The sequence below is a fragment of the Podarcis tiliguerta genome (assembly GCF_965153285.1).
Source record: "Podarcis tiliguerta genome assembly, chromosome: 1".
NCBI lineage: Eukaryota > Metazoa > Chordata > Lepidosauria > Squamata > Lacertidae > Podarcis > Podarcis tiliguerta.
The window spans coordinates 42,745,680-42,763,553 of record NC_139534.1 but is presented as its reverse complement, the minus strand read 5'-3'; the positions used below and the strand labels follow the sequence as shown (position 1 = coordinate 42,763,553).

The 17,874-nt window shown below is 39.8% G+C and overlaps 1 protein-coding gene across 3 annotated transcripts in view; it reads right to left on the bottom strand.

The window, feature by feature from the left end:
- DPP10 (dipeptidyl peptidase like 10) overlaps positions 1 to 17,874 on the bottom strand; it is a 542,405-nt gene that overhangs the window by 15,368 nt on the left and 509,163 nt on the right. For all 3 annotated transcript variants that reach the window (XM_083408081.1, XM_083408080.1, XM_083408082.1), the window contains 5 exons: positions 17,272 to 17,319; positions 16,559 to 16,680; positions 14,614 to 14,661; positions 12,147 to 12,245; positions 11,970 to 12,039 (listed from right to left, as the gene is read on the bottom strand). In XM_083408081.1, coding sequence (XP_083264207.1) covers positions 11,970 to 12,039; positions 12,147 to 12,245; positions 14,614 to 14,661; positions 16,559 to 16,680; positions 17,272 to 17,319 — 387 coding nt within the window. The remainder of the gene's footprint in view (positions 1 to 11,969; positions 12,040 to 12,146; positions 12,246 to 14,613; positions 14,662 to 16,558; positions 16,681 to 17,271; positions 17,320 to 17,874) is intronic.

Below are 17,874 nucleotides of genomic sequence, written 5' to 3'. Positions count from 1 at the left end.
GCAGGGATCACTTAATCTTGCCCATCTCCTCAGACTGTACAAATGAAATGAATCAAGTACGACAAGACATGCCAGAGTCAGAGATACATAATTAGGATCTGGTACAAACACGGCATATAAGTCACAGTAGATGTGAGCAACTTTATCTGCAAAATGTCTAGCAATACTGTCAGAATGGGAAATCACATCCTTTTCCTCAATTCTTGATGCAACAGACTCTTTAAATCTCGTAGTTCAGCTAGGTGACTCTCGGTAGAGAAAAAGTGTGGGGTTTTTTTCATCACCACAGCAGAGGACTCAACATGGGCTCTAGTCCATGTCCAGTCATGTTGTCTTGAGTTTTCCTCCCACTGTTGCTCAAATAATTGTCTCTGCCACATTATCACCCTGAGTTCCCAAAAAACCAAGGAGGCAGCTGGCTCCATTATCAGCAGCCTGAACCCATCAGTTTGGGTGAAATTCTGTCAACCACCTAGGTCATTTTCCTATCCCAGAGACAGACCGAGACTTTGACAGAATCACTGGTTGATATAGCAAAACTAACTCAGAGCAGTTAGGAAATGATTTAGATCCATCTTTGGACCTTTATGGTCCTGTAGCACTGTGAGCTTAGGAGCTTATTTAAGCCTAAACACCACAAGGTAGGAATCTATACATGACAATAAATCTATGACCCTAAATCCAAGTCCATACCTAGCTCACTACCACCCCATACAGAACCAAAAAGCCAAGTCAAGAATCTGTCCTACAATATGAATGGGCCCTGATATCAGTTGGTAAATTCACACAGCTGCCAAGTAGTCCATGAAGTTCTGAATGTCTACTGAAAGGTTGGCATCAACATGGGCATTGAAGTCATTTAACCACTAATCAGAGACTACTGTGCTCAATACTACTCTAGCTAGCTCAGACAAGGAGACTATTGGGCAGTGGGGAGACCTGAACCCAGGGGCAGCGCACCCTGTTTTGCCACTTGAGGCAAAACAGGAAGTGCTGCTTTCCCCTGCCCTGCTACTCCTGTTGCCACTGGCATACTTATTGCCACTGGTACCGATTCTCTACCTGCCTGCTACTTCCACAATTTCGGGTGAGAGCTCACATGATTTCGGCTGATACTGGCAGCACTTCTGCACTGGTGGGACAGGGGCGACACCTGCAGGGCATCCAACCTGGGGGCTTCTGCTGCCTTAGTTTGCCTCATGGCAGAGCCAGCTCTGCCAATATGCCAACAGAATATGCCAGCAGAATTCCCATTCTGTCCTCACCTATCCTCAAGTATAAACAGTAAGATGGTTTAATTGGAATCCTAGTTATGCTGATGGAACTTCAACACCCATTAAACCCATTCCAAGCAGCATTTACAAATGCAGTAAGTTACATCATTATGGTTGTCCGGCTTGTTTTAAATATACATTCCCAGACGTTTTTCTTCTTTCCTTTTAATCAAGTACATAGTTATAGGTCTGCCTTAAAAAAATAGCATGACATTATAAAAGGTAAATCTGCATGTATTAAAGCAAGTTATGAAAATGAATAATTCTCCTATCCTGGCATGTTGTTAATCGAAAACGTAATAATTCCTTCACTCTTTTCCGAGAGAAAACCTCCAAGGACAACACCAACTGTACACACTGGGTTCTCTTTTATGCACTTATATTTCTAGATTGCAGACTATACAGTTCTGTGCAATAGAAAATACCACATGTATTGTAACTTTATACTGAGCCATGTGTTCTTCCATTATCATATGCATCACATATTGATCAAAGCTAAGAATATCCTTGCGGCAAACAGACCAGAGGAAATCAATGAGTGTAAGAGTGCTATATTTAAAGTAAAATTGCAGCTGGATAGTTCTGCTTTCCTATGAACTTTCTGCTGTTCATATTTAATATAGCATAGTCTGCGATATTCTATCCTGCTGTTCTATGCAGCTAAAATTCACTGTATCGTGTTTTAAAATTCCAATATAATAATGAGTAATCTTTTATAGGAAGCTTGGTAGCCAATGACTGAAATTATGCCAGATCTGAATTATTTTCCATTTGCATAAAGCAGGGATGGAGAACCCATGTCCCTCCAGATTTTGGGGTACAGGTTTGGGGTACATAATTAACAATATATTGCCTTTTGGGGCATAGGCTACCCAAAGCAGTTCAAAATTTCAAAACCCACAGTGAATATGACATTCTAAAATAATCTGTGATCACTGGCCATACTGGCTGGAGTTGATAGGAATAGGAATTCAACAATACCTAAAAGGCCATTGGTTCCCCAACCCTGACATAAGGGAGGCGGAAAAGAGTGCAATCCAGTGGGTGCCCTTGTATTCATGGAAGGGAGCTGGAAGGGGGGGGTAAATAATTTGCATTACCCACTAGTTCCCCTTCATCTCCAGCCCCCAGTTTAAACTCATATCCAGAGAGTTGGAGGACTTTTTAGATCAGTGGCTGCAGAGGAAAAGTGGGCTTGGCAAAAATTGCCTCCCTTCTCTTCCGTAAGTGGATGCCTCCACTGTGAATGAGACGGGCACCAATTGGATTCTACCTACTGCAGAGAAACAGTAGCTTATCCTGATGATTTAATCGTTAAGATTACTGGAGACATGTGCTGATTCACTTCTACTATACCCAAATTTTCAAACAGTATTAAACAATGGATGCTACCATTTAAGATGCATTATCTACACATTTCAAGGAAAGAGGTTAATTGTGTCAGAGAGAGAAAAAGAATGATGATCACCTCTCACTTTTATTATACAGATTAAATGCTGCTGCCTTCACTCTACTTAATTATTTCCTATGCAGCCAGGGAGTGTATCTTCCAAATCTCTAAATGAATAAGGTGGACATTAATGAGGAAAATCAAAGATCTGAGAGTTAAACTTTGATCCTAATTATATAGAAGAGAGATAATAATCAGTCTTTCAGGCAATTATGGTACATCTCTCTAATCTATAGAGTACAGTATATATAATGTAGTTAAAGGAAGCTGAACATGAAGCATATTAGAATGGGAGGACCAAACTGAAGAATTAGCAATTTACAATCTACTTAGCAATTTTAGTGTATGCATCAAAATGAGAGAGAGAGAGAGAGAGAGAGAGAGAGAGAGGTAAGTACAGACAATTGTAACATGTGTAAATTTAGAGGCTAACACTTCTGCTATAGTGGAAATACAATATATACACATTTTACAACTTTCCTTGAAATATCCAAACCATTTATGTTGAAATAGTCCACAGAATCAGTGTACTGAGAGTAGACTAAATTATACTTTGAAAAGGAGGAATGGCTCAAGGTGGGGGTTGGGTCTTTACTGAATGCTACACCCTTTAAAAGGGGCCCAAGGGAGTTATTGGACAAACGCAAATGGAAACTGCATCCTTCAAAGCAACCACATCAAACAGCTGCAACTAAAAGAAAGGCTTTAGTAGCTGAGGGAGTCAGCCAAGACATATCTGAACTTTGCTTGACAAAACGAACCTAAAGCCTTTCTGGGAAAGTCAGTTGTTGTAAAGGACGAGACTTCACAACATTAATACTAATAATATACTAATCATTTCTCCTTTATTTATTCATTGTCCCTAAACCAGCTCTCATGCAAATGAATCCCTGGGCAGTTTACAAACAACAACAACAACTGCAAATAAAAATATAAACTATAAATAAAGCAAAAAGGACAAAAGGTAGCATAAAGTAGATGATTTAAAAAAACTGCAAAAGGCAGAGTGATGCTCAAATCATGAAACCTTGGAGATACTAATCAGGACCACTGAAAGTGGGACGTGGGTGGCACTGTGGTCTAAACTACAGAGCCTAGGGCTTGCTGATCAGAAGGTCGGCGGTTCAAATCCCCGCAACAGGGTGAGCTCCCAGTGCTCGGTCCCAGCTCCTGCCCACCTAGCAGTCCGAAAGCACATCAAAAGTGCAAGTAGATAAATAGGTACCGCTACGGTGGGAAGGTAAACGGCATTTCCGTGCGCTGCTCTGGTTCGCCAGAAGCAGCTTAATCATGCTGGCCACATGACCCGGAAGCTGTCTGCGGACAAACGCCAGCTCCCTCAGCCTATAGAGCCAGATAAGCGAGCAACCCCAGAGTCATCCGTGACTGGACCTAACTGTCAGGGGTACCTTTACTTTACCTTTTACCACTGAAAGCCTGCTTGCAAACATATAGTAGCAGTACCAGTAGTAATAGTAGTAGTAGTAGTAATTATTATTATTATTATTATTATTATTATTATTGGTGGCTTACAACATAATATAAAAATATAAATATAAAAACGCAATGTTTTGACTTGGTACTGGAAGTCTATTGATGTAGACTAACATACCCCTAAAGGTAGGGGGCCAGATTCAAGTATCCCACTACACTAGCTGAAGGCAGTACAAGGACACCTGCTAACACAACAGGTCTTCCCTCTTCTCCTTCCCCCAAATTTGCTCTGAAGGATTGTGAGAAGCCCCAAACAGCATGGGAGGGAGGGGAGGTAGTTCTGTCTAGCAAACAGAAATGCTTGCACTGATTGAATTGTTTTATTAGTGCAACATGGATTTCCTCCTAGGGAATTCCATAGTCAGGGTTCCACCATAGAGAAAGCTCTATGCTGTGTCCCATACAATGAGCTGTCTCCATCCACAGGGCACAAAATGCTGCCTCTGCAGCAAGTTGACTGGTACAGGAATCCCAACATAGCTCCTTGCTATGACCTCTCTCACCTGAATCTGTGTTGATTCCATTATTATACTGGCATAAAAGCCTTAAAAGCAGTGCATACACATAACATAGTATGATTCTAAATACAACTCAACTATTTATTTTAGGTCACGAATATATAGGCCTTCCATATATGTCTTCCATGTAAGTAGTTAAGAGCCATTCACAGGCACCATGCTGATTGTCAGAAACACATACGACAATGTCTTTTGGCACTGTAGGCTTGCAAATACACAGGCCTCAAGCCAGGCCCTTCCTCACCCTCCTTTCAGAAAGACTTCATGACTTATTTCCAACCAATAAGATATATTCAAGCAATCCAGAGAAATAGAAGGTGATAATATTGGCTTAGGTATTACTAAGTGTATGGAGGGGGTAGATTCAGCCATGCTCGCATAACACTATCTGGCTATCTTCTGTCTTCTCATTCTTATGAGCACTTGGGTAACCCACCCACCCCAAAAAAGGTCTTCTTCAATAACTAGTTGCTATAGAAGTGACTTTTCTTTGAGACTGTTAAAAGGATAATTGCCAATACTGTGTTCATTCTAAAAGGAGGAAGCCCTCCTCATGCCTTACCCAGGATTCCTCAGGTTTCTAAATCACATGGAATGCCTCTGTATGTAGCTAAAGCTCCCTGCTGCAGACGCTATATTCAGTGTAGTTAAATATACAATCAAGATGCTTTCATTATGTCTCTGAATACCAATTGCTTGGGATCACAAGCAGGAGAATGCTTTTGACTTCATATCCTGCTTGTGGGCTTCCCGTAAGCATCCATCTGGCCTCTGTTATAACAGAATGATAGAATAGGCTCAAGCAGGGCTCACCAAATATTTTAATGTTCTTTATATGTGAGTAACACATGAAGAGGGCTACAGATTCTTAATATTGTCCTCTTCTATCTAATGGCCTCAAGCCCTTCATAACATGCCTCATTTGGACGTGGAGCTTTAAATTAATTGAAGCTACAGTAGCTGCGGCACTGTATCAAACTGCAAACAGTGTAGAAAAGGAACATTGGCAGAGTTTCGAAAATGCTTTCAGTTAGGTGTGTTATTGTAAAGGGGGACTGCTGAAAGAAATTAAACCTTCGAAGAGTGATACAACTGTCTGAAGCTTCCAGCCCTTCAATATCCAAGAAGGTGCGAACTACGCTGATTTGTAATCAGGAATAAAGCATCCTGCAACATCATCTGAAAGGAAATTAACTGTTTACCATATGTGCACCATCATATGAAAAGAGATTGCACACAGAGACCTGGTGTGATAGGACCTTATGTTAATTGCAGAACTACCACTTTCACAATGAGCTTTGATAATTGACATCATAAAAGGCATCTATATCACTGCTACTATGCAGCCAAACATATCTATACATAATTGTCAGTAAGAAAGGGGTGAGGGATCCCAGAGTTCTTAACTGCTAGAAAAGACTCAGGTTGGTCATGACCTCTCTCCTTTGGGCTGGTTCTTCTCTTAGAACCATGCAATTCACCAGATGCATGAAACTGGAGCTCCCAAGCAATGACTCCATATCCAAATATCCTTTTTATATTTTGTAACTTAAGAATACCTTATCCATGCTGTTTCTGCTGGGGCACAGAGTTCTCATTACTACAAGTAAAGCATTTAAATTTAAGGTTGTGGTCTATTCACTCCAAGGTGGGAGAGTAGAATTGTAAGTGCTTAATACTGGGGCATATAAAGGTTTAACCACACATATTTCCCACGCTTTACAAATGCTGCACTGATTTCTGTTTTAAACTCTGCTGGGAGCTCCGAGAGTGAGTCAGGCCCCCACACTTTTGAATTCAGACAGTCACCCATTTTTCTTCTGCTGTTTCCTACATGAGGGACTTCAGAATTAACTTATATTCCTCTGATATTTCCCAAAAGAAACAACATGATTCTGCATCTGAAATAGCAGTACAGTGGTACCTCGGGATACGAACTTAATTCGTTTCGGAGGTCCGTTCTTAACCTGCAACCGTTCTTAACCTGAGGTACCACTTTAGCTAATGGGGCCCCCCGCTGCCGCCACACCGCCGGCGTGCGATTTATGTTCTCATCCTGAGGTAAAGTTCTTAACCCAAGGTACTACTTTTAGGTTAGTGGAGCCTGTAACCTGAAGTGATGGTAACCCGAGGTACCACTGTACAGTGGTACCTCTGGTTGCAGATGGATCCCAAGGTTTTCACAACCTGAGGACCGCTTCTGCGCATGCACAGACCGTTTACTGCTTCTGCACATGCGCATGTGGTGAAACCCAGTAAAATACTCCCGGGTTTGCCGTGCACGCATCCCGAAGTTTACGTAACCAGAGGATTAACATAAACATAGGATCAACTGTATTTTTTTTTTAAGAGCAGGTACTTCTGGTGTTGAGAAGGAGGAAAAGGTCACTGCTTGGACATGAGGGGTTTTTTTGGTGTTTTTAAGTGCCAATCTATATTTCCCCCACCCCAAACCAGATCTCTGAAGTCTGCACACAGTTCAATGGACTTAATGCTGTATTCATTCTGGACAGAAGCAACATGCGAACCGCAAAAGTAAGTTCTGTATTCTCAGGTACAATTTGGGCTTATCTTTAATTATAAGAGGATACTAATTTGGCACTTTCAGGGTAGAGGTTCTAGCAAATTGGATTGAGGATTACCACCTCCTGCTCTTCTGAAAGATCCAAGACAAATTAAATCAGCCCCAGAAGGTCTCTCCTGACAGACTTTTAGTATTGACTTTTCATTATATTGTGAAGAGATTTCTAAAAATAACTTCTCTAACACCAGCACTGAAAATGTATAACTGAAAAGGTAAGGGGTTCAGCAGAAAGAAAAGAAAAATGGTTTACTGTTAGAACAACATAGAAAAGTCAATGTGTTCCTTTCGCCCCACTTCTTCTTTCCTTGGCAGTGAGCACAACATAATTGCATTTGAACAGGATAGCCAATATGGTGGCTCCCACAACTTGTTAAACTACAACTCCTAACTGCCCCAGTGAGACTGGCCAGTGGTCAGAGATGTGGAAAGTTGTAGTCCAGCAACATTTCGAGGGTACCATGTAAGCCACCCCCTACCTCAGAAATATAACTATTTCCATGTTTTACGATTGAGTCAGATGGGTGGACTGTGAAGCTTGCACTCTCAGAATTAACACTTTTCCAGTACCCTTCTGTTAATTCAGTTATCTCAGCTATTCTTTTCCCAGATCTCTCTTCTTGCTTCTATGTTCTGATCGTTCTTTAAAATGACAACCTGGTACATCCCCATATACAGTTACACCAGAGTCTGTCACCCCTGCTTGCTCCACTCACCAACCCCTTTGCTAACTCCTCTCCCCCTTGGCTACCCCCTCACAGCTAGCTCAAACCTCTCCTCACCCTATAGCCTCACAACTCATCCTACCCCACCCCTTAGAGTAGCATGAATTGGGTCTAGTTGTTTAGGCCATTACAAACAAAGACCTAGTCTCATTAAAGATTATACGCACAGTGGAAGACGGGATATGTTTGTGTGAAACCAAAGTTCACTCCTATATCCCATTCTACATATCACGGTCAAATGTGAACTGACTAACAGAGGTTTTCCGACACTGCTGAAAATCAGTGCATGTCTTAAAATATCATCCTGGATTGAAGAGGTTTCAAACTGTAGCTCTTTGGTTTACAATTGAAGACCCATAGGTCAAAAGGCAACTAGCAATCCAAGAAATAAATAAAATGAGTAGAACAGTAAATAGTAGCCACTTAGACATCACCAGAAGAAAAAACTAAAGAGAACACCGCTTTCTTAAAATGTGCATATTTAGATGCAAATTTAGTAACAATTGCAATACTTTAAATAGAAATACAATACAACTCACCAGCTTTCTGCCCAACTACTAATTGTTGATGGACAACTTCAATGCCCCAGCCCTCCCTTCTTATTGTTCTTTGTTTTAAAACTATACTTGGACTATACAGTCCTTCAAGTAGAGGACTATCTTCTGTTAAAGTAGGACACATGATAACCCATATCTAGAGTATTGTTTTGTTGCCTTACTGATCATTATGGATACTTCATCTTATACAAACGATTTATGTAACCATACATTAACATATACTTTATGACGTAACTTAACTTGCTCAACGGTGTTCTAATGTTGGAGACATGTGCAACTGTAGAAACTCTTCAGCTTTTTAAAAGAGTTAATAACTAGCATACTAGCAAATAGTACCCACATATACTAAGTAGCAACCCAGTTGTACTAGCAATAATTTAAATATTGTAAGAAAAAAGGAAAACTAAATGGACAGCAGAAACAGAATATTGGGAGAAAAGTATATGAGGCAAACTGCCTGAAAGCAGCACAACCCACAAATGCGACAGCTCTTTTCAGTTTTAGGTGTTCTAAAAGGGTGGGGGGAGAGTAGGATAAATTCAGTCTTATCAATAATCAAAGGTTAGCAGATGCTGAAGGTTCTTCTGTGCACTTCCCATTCATGCTAATGAGATTCCTTGCTAATTGCTATTTCTTTTCATATTGCTACACTGGGAGGTGGGGGGGGGGGAATCTGAAAACATTCTGTAACATTATGTATAGTTTAGATGTGCAACTTCCAGTTTCATTAACTAGAATTTCCTTTGCACTGTGAGAGCTTTATGAGAAAAAGACACGCCGAGGAATCTAGATGATGATGTTCTCAATTTCAAATGTGCTATACTTAGCAATCTGAGCAATGCTAATTTGGCAGGTGGGCTAAAGACTGTATAACACAGCTCTGTTTGCCATTTCCCAGCACTGGAGCAAGAGGATGACAAGTCATCAGTGAGCAAGGGGGTTATGCAAGGAGGTGTACAGACCAAGATATAACTACATGAGCCATATCTATCTAGTAGGGTAAAAGTAAAATATCATAATAGGACAAGAGCAATAAAAAGATATCGTGAATCGTATAAGTGAAAAGTGGTCCAGTTCAGATATAACATTAAACCATGATTTAACATTGCCAAAAAGGGCCTTTTTAGCCTTGAAGATCAGAAGCAACCTCATACTGAACCAAACCATTGGTCCACGTAGCTTAATATTGTTGACACTGACTGGCAGTGACTCTTCAAGGTTTTGGGTGGGTGGTATTTCCCAGCCCTTCCTGGAAAAGCCAGGAATCGAAGTGCAACCTTCTGCGTGCAAAACCTGTGCTCTACCACTGAGCTACAGCACTTGCCCCTAAATGCTAAATTATGAAACCAGGCCACTATCTAACCAAACAGTAAGTTAGGAATCCTTGATGCAAATACAAATGATTAATTGATGATGGATGCAGTCTGAGAAGCCATTCTAATTCCCCATCTGAACTATGTAGATCTCTTAAGCTTGGAGGCCTTCCATAACACTCCCACTACTTTCTGTAAGATATCAGCCTTCAAATAGCACATCTGTTTTAAAAAGGTAATTGTGTGGTGGGCCCTTGGCTTCACACTGAAGGCCACGTGTGAAAAGCAACTCATACAAATCAGCTGATTTTTAACTACAACAGAACTCTCCCCTTTCCTTTTCCCATTGGTAAGGACTGTGATCCAAGCGAGTCTCCTGCTGGTGGGACAGGTGATAATTGTTGGTCTGCCTCCCTGCCTGCAACTCCCAATACCACTTCCAACATGGCTCTGGTTTTCCAGTGCTCCAGAGCAACATTTTGGAGGAAACAAAAGTGGAGGGGAAAGGGAAATCTGCAAAAAAACTCTTCTCCTGCTTTCCACCAGCAAGAGCAGAGTTCAAAGGAAATTAGGATTCTATCTATCACAACTGTTCTGTGCTATTCTTTTGATTGATAATGGTGTAATTTTGCCTTGTTTAATTTTTGCATTTTTAAAGAATTGACCACTTTAAGCTTGTGGGGAAATGGTACAATATATTTAGATAAATATATGTAAGCTACCCCAATGAATTCTTTGCACACTTTTGAATCAGACACTTTTATTATGGCCAGTGTAGTTCTGCTGCCATGATCATATATGAATTCTATTAGCACAGTGACCTCCAGGTGCTACTAAACTTGACTCCCAACCACTGACTATGCTGGCCGTGGATGGTGGGAGCTTTAGTGAGAAAGTGGGTGTAATTTTAATCTGCTTTAGTATTTTAACTTCTGTATGTTTTAAAGTAAAGTTGTAATTTTATTCTTGGTTTTAGTCTTTTATCTTTTGTAAACTGCTTGGAGGTTTGTTTGTTTTTTACTATCGAACAATACATATTTTTTATGAAACAAGGAAATAGTTAAACAACACCCGGAGGCCACTTGCCACACATGCATCAGATGCTTAAAAAGTCAGAAGCAGATTATTGTGGTATGTGCTCACTACAATTTAAATCAAATCTAATATAATTTTTCAGCTATTACATATAATCAAAATCCTTCTAGCTTGCAAAGATTCTAGGACAAATTATTTTTAACCTGAAAAGCTTTCCTTCAAGAAATTTCACCCAGGTATAATACCCAGTTTGGCACGCACCCACACCTGCGCACATTTGTGTGCACGCACAAACACAGACCGAGCCTCAATGGTGCCTCGAAAACCCAGATAGCCCCCCAACCTCGTAGCTACGGCTCTGGCTATTATTATCATGAACAAAAAAACCCCTGTGCAATCCCTGCAATGGTCAAAGCGTACAGGAATGTTTCCCATGCTCAGAAATAGAGAAACAGCTAGTCACTATGGGAAAAGTAGTAGCGACTTGTGTAGATCCCTTTGGTTTTCTCTCAACATGTGAACAGTTTCTCTGAAAAATCTACCATCCACCCCAGGGAAGATATTCTTGGGATAATCAAGTGGTTATTTTGTTTAACATCTGATCCCTTCCGAAGGTGGTGTGCACATGAGTGCATGATGTGAACCAAGCAGATAGCTCCTCTTACGGACATCTGTATCTATATCTTTGGACACGGTTAAACTAATGAATGCTGTCACCAGAAGCCTGCTCAATGACTTCTGCTTGTACAACAGCTTCTTCTCTCCCTGCACTTCCTTCAAATTTGGCTCTGGGGTGTTGGGAGAGCCCCTGAAACAGCACATGGGAAGAGAGGGGATAGTTCCATCCAGCAAGATTAAGTATTTGCCCTAATGGAACGATGGTCATATCTATTGATATATAAATAATTTACAGGATATTTAGTGAAGCTCTTCATACAATGACAATTTCATGTGGCCTAGAATAGCATGCAAACAAACCATTTCATAAATCAATTTAACTAATTTTAATGATTTATACTCACACTATTAAGAGGACAGGATATGCACTCCGTTCTGTGAAATCCTTTGGAAATGACAACTGTAAAGGAAGTTCTTTTAAGAAAAGAGTAAAACATTAAAGGCTGGTAGTTTCAAAGATGAAAAAATATATTATTTGAAAATGTTCTGTTTGGTTCTCAACAGCATTCAGATATATTTACCATAGTCATCAATGTGAAGCATTTTAGTTTCCGTCCTGAATGTTCTTTTCTTTAAGACTGCTTCATTTAATACAGAATTATTTTCTAGTATATAAAATTCTGCAAGAGCAAATGACAAGAAAAAGAAATGCATATGTGTGTGTCAATCAGTGTAGTATAAAAATAACAATCCATATTTTTAAAGAGGCTAAACCCAAACCAAATGCATGTTCTAAAAACATATTTATATAATGGACACTATGAACACTCTTTAGCTCAATTTGTAACAATTGAATTTGATTCATTGTTAAATACTGATGTTACCTAATTGAGCCTGTTCTTGGGTGGGTCAGGAATAATATTATCTATGGAGTATAGAGAGAAGGGATGTTCAGCTGAGTAAGGCCACAAATGACTGCCTTGAGTATTTTCCTATTTCCACCTTTCAATTCTCTGGGGTGTGGATGGACAACTAAACTACTGTAGGCCAGACCTGGCTGAGGTGTGTTTGGAACTGCCCTGCAGCCTCCCCACCTCGATCCCAAATTAGGCTAAGGGGGAACAAAGTATTCGTTGAATCCAGGACAGGGCAGGTGATTTTCAGGGGCATAGAGAAGGTCCAGAATTCAATCCCTGACATCTCCAGGTTGGGTTGGGAGAGACTCCTGAAATCTTGCAGAACTGCTGTCAGTCAGCGTGAGCAAAACTGAGCCAGGTGGACCAATGGTCTGACTTAGCATACAGCAAAGTCCTCTGTTCCTATGGTCCTTAATTAAATGAACCAGTGCAGAAAAAGTTATACATCAGGGAATAGGTTGCCCAGCGTGCCAGAATGAAAAGAGAAGTTAAACTCTAGTAATGCATTTTTCCAGTGCTCAATTCAGAATGCCACAGAACCTTAACATTACAACATGGTTTGAATTAATATTTTTTAATCCATCTGTATCTGGATAAATATTTGATTGGTTTTCTCTCAGCTTCAATCTTCATTTTTCATTTTTTATATCTCTCCTCATTTAGGGCAACAAGGGATAATCTAGCTAGGAAGTAATTTCTGGGCAGTCAACCAAAATATTGTAATCATTGTTTCAGATACAGTAATTGAAGTAAACTTCAATCGTGTATTTTCTGCTTTATTAATAGAAGAGATTATCTAATTTTGCATTCAGGCATTAGATACGTCATTGGTTTTATCGTAAATGGCAAACAATGATCTCTAGACATTATCCAATTTTCTGCTAAAAAATGCTCTGAACAAACGAAATCTTTCCTTTGAACCTTTGCAGATGGAGACTCTAAAAAGGATCAGAGCCAGTCATTACTTCTTTGTACAAGTATCAAACCATTATGCTGACAACTGCCTAGTCCAGTTAACATAGACAAAAATATTGTACTTTAAAGAGAATATCAAACAGACTTGAACAAGGGATCATCTGGATCCAAGTCTTCATCAATTAAAGTGCATTAGTTACATTATCCAAATGATGCACAGCTGCATGGAGTGGACTGAAATGTTACTTTCCAGCCATACATTTGAAATTAAATTATAATTAATGCTAAGAATGTTCAGACCAAACGCCAGCAGTACAGTAGTGCTAAAGTTAATGAAATGTTGGTATTTATTTTTGAGATTTCAAATAAAAAGGTAAGGAGAACACTGCAAATCCCCAGCTCTGCCGGCTGAAAGAAGTTAAGGAGGAGAGCAGGTGCCTGTTCACTGACAGAAAAGTGTAGAGCAGAGGTTCCAGTATAGGGTCCCACATCTACACTAGCCTGGTCCCACATTGGAACCAAATGGGATAAAGAAATAAAAAGAAAATCTAGCTGGGGAAGCTTGTCCATACTTCCTGCTTTGGCCAGGATGAGCCAACAGGGTTGTGGATGTGGCAGGTAATCTGTCACTTTACACTCTCCCAACCCTACGGGGCTTGTATTTTTATATCATCTGTGGAAATGAATTATTAGAGTAGAAAGAATATTGAGGGATTTTTGCGGGTGGGTTTTTTATTGGATATATCTTACAGTTTTGGAGAAACACACTGCACATTTTTAAAGAGTTTTGCAATACTGCAGAAGATTAAGAAAAGCAAAATTTGGTTTATTAAACGTAGGTTGAATTAGACAAGTAGCACTTGTAAAACAGCACCTTAATCCAAACTAATTGGATTACAGCTTTAAAGTATTTCAAAGCATATAACCGAGTCCCTGTAACAGGAACTCAATTTGCATAGTTAGTGAAAGGGATCGTGCCATTGTGCCACCTAATTAACGCAAGCATTAACAGGAGTTAAAAGATATACATCTAGTATAACATCAGTCTGCAAAATCCCTGGTATGTTATAGTCACTTGATTAATTTTCCTCTACTCTTATCACTTACAGGGATGTTTATTGCTAGGCTGTAATTAAGATGGGTTTTCATAAATTAATTCTGCGAAGGTCTAAAAGTAAGAGAGAAAATCCACAATGAACTAGTAGTGTAGACTTACTTTCAGGATTGCTTGTACTATGCACACTGACAACTGGAACACCAGGTCCTATAACATCAGACAACATACACATACAATTGTTAAACATAAAATTATAAAATATAGAGGCATCAGCATTTCAGTAGAAAGCAAGCATCTCATGATGCGCTTTAGCTGCTCTGCACTCAGTCCTCCAAACAATTAATGCATGTTCTTCAACACTAAACCCATGAGTAGTCTCGTTAATGCCAGTGCATTACTAGGATAGTCCCATGGCGAATAATACAAGTTTGAGGTACTATTATTATTATCATCTCAATTTTACAGTTGAGAAACTGACACATAGAGCGATTAATAGTCTGATTATAAAAAGTATGGAACACCTGCAGCTACTATTAAATTCAAAAGAGAACAGTGAGTATTCAGCACTTTTCAAAGTCATTTGGAGGCTGTTAGAGATTTAGGGAAAGAACTCAAAAGTAATGTGTCCCAGGCTCAGTTCAAGATTCAAGCGCCAGACAACAGTATCACAGTCAAAGACAGCCTGACCTCAATTTATGTTCTTGCTGCTACGATTTCTACTGTCCAACAGTCAAGCTCACTTCTGAATCTGTTTCTTTCCAACTGTGGACTGCTCTTCATCAGCAGCAAGTTCCTATGTACTTCCCTGAGATTCCTGATAATGAAGGCAGTTTGAGGCTATAGGACCAGTTCTCACATAACACTAAGTGAAACCATGGTTTAGTGCAAATGAACAAACATGTAAATGGCAGCAGCAAAGGTTAGACTGCTTTGCTGCTCCCACAGTCCTGCCCCTGCTCTGCTGGGTACATCAGAACCCAGCCTTGTGCTTTTTATCTTCCAGACAAACTATGAGCAGTAAACCAAGAACAAACCTTGATTACGCTTTGTGGTTTCCTTGGAGTGGCACAAACCATGAGCCTGGGTTCGGACATATCGCTAAGCCAAACCATGGCTTAGGCCTGAGTAGAGCATTAGGACTGAGGGGGCATCAGTCTTGAGAACCTGCACATTTGTAGTAGGTCATGGTTTGCCTTAGCATTATGTATTAACAGGGCTAAAGAGAGCTTACTACGGTATGTCATTTTAGATCTTATAGGGACTTAGTGGAGTCTGGTAATAACGGATCCCAATATTTATTTCTATCAAATACAAAATCTGGCATCAGGTTGAGAACTGGGAAATCTATGCTATCAGAAAACAAATGTGGCTCCCTGTAACCATAGCTTAGGCTTTAGTGTCATATACAGACTGTTGTCTTTCCTCTACCAATACATATACATATGCACTTATAGATAATTCTAGACATATTTTCCATCTCCTTGTCATTGAGCTTTAGCAGGGGTGGGGGTGGGATTGGAAATAAAAATGTTAAAACATTGTGCAAGAAAGCTAGTTACATAAACCAGCTCTGATCTGAGCCACAAGGAGCTTATCCATCACTATTCTGGATGAGTCTGGAACAGAGCTTGCAGAGTGTCCATACTCTTTTACAGGAAGGGGGAACCTATGGCCCTCCGGATATTATCATACTCCAATTGCTATTGGTTGTATAATTGCATATGGCTGCAATCCTGGGATAAACTTCCATTGACTATTGTGGGACCCACTTCTGAGAAAAAATGCATACGATTGCTCTGCTGCCTTTTCATAGCTTCTACCTTCCCTCGTGTTCTCTTCTCAGTTATGCTCTTAGCCGATGCCACATATTTTTATTTCTTTTCTGCAAGGTCTGAGTTCTTTAAATAAACAGTGTAGTATTGTGCCGTGCAGTTGTGACTACCACATCTGCTGCCAGCTCCTTCCCATCTCTATTCCATAAACTTCCATGGATTGATGGCATGAAGCTTATGGCAAGATGACAAATGGATAATAAAAAGGCAAAGTGTTGGTGTTTAAAATAAACTGAAATACAACTAACATCAAACTGAGGAGGCTGACTTACCTTTACATTGCAAAATGAAATACTTGATAGTTGGGCTAAACTTTGCATTGAAATACGTGCACTGATCTTTCATGAAGTTGCATGAAAGGCACTGGCGATTCAACAATTCAATCGTTGACACACTGAAATGCAAATATATATGCATATCTTGACAAAGTGCATGTCAACATTTAACAAATATATACAAAGAAGACATTAAGATAGCATGCAACATAAGCATACACTAGGTTGTATGCAATGATGGTGTAATCAGAGTAGACACATTAAAATGAATGAACCTAAGCTTGTCATGTCTATTAATTTCAATGGGTCTACTTTAATATTAGCATTGGATACAACTGACTATGAGTACCAGTATCATAGGAAACTAGCTTAAAGGGGACAAACTTTTTGTAAATTACTTCATTCCCCCAGTCTCATTTCTATTTTCCTGAAATGTTTCAATGTATACAAAACATCAACTAGACACAGTATCAGGATCAGAAGAGAGACTGAAAGTGGCACTCATTTTATCACAACATACATCACATGTATAAAATAACATCCTTTGTAAGACCACAGAATTGTATTGTCTGTTTCTCAGGTAACTGATGGCACATGAATAAGAATGCATGGAGCTATTTCTTCAGACATTAAGGATAACAGGTTTTATAAACAAAGAGGCACAGGTCCTGTCAATCAGTTGGAAAATATGCTGTTGTTGTTCTGCTTACCTATGTAGCTGTCTTCCTCTTGGTGAACTCTCAGTACTTAAAAAATAACTGGCAATGAAAGAGAAAATTAAATACCTTCAGCTGAGTTAATAGTAATTTGTTGTAAAGATAAACAAAAGGAGTATCATAACTGCAGCAGATATATGCAGTAGAGGATATTTTGTAAATGCATTTTTTTCCTATCTTGACAAACTATCTCAAAATCTATTGGTACAATTAAGAGATAGATTGCAACATTATTGTCAATAGCACTGAACTGCTTTGAATAGAATGTGACCTAGCTTAAAATTGTACAGATAAAGGGCCATGTTATGATGTGGAAACCTCAGCATAATAAAAATTCTTCGAAAATTAACTGGGGGAATCTCACAAATCTAGGGAGCAGTCCAAACCAAAGATCCACCAGGATGAGTAGAACAGGCATGGGATGCCTGAGCTCAGCCAGGGATATTCTGGCTAAAGTGCCTCATCCCAGCTCAGCCAAATATATGCCTTTGTAAGAACTAGATCCCGGCTCTGCTGAAGAAAGGGTGTTCTAGTAGCATAGCGGTGGCGAAACAGGGCTACCTCTATTTCGGACTCATTTGACCTACCCACCTGGTG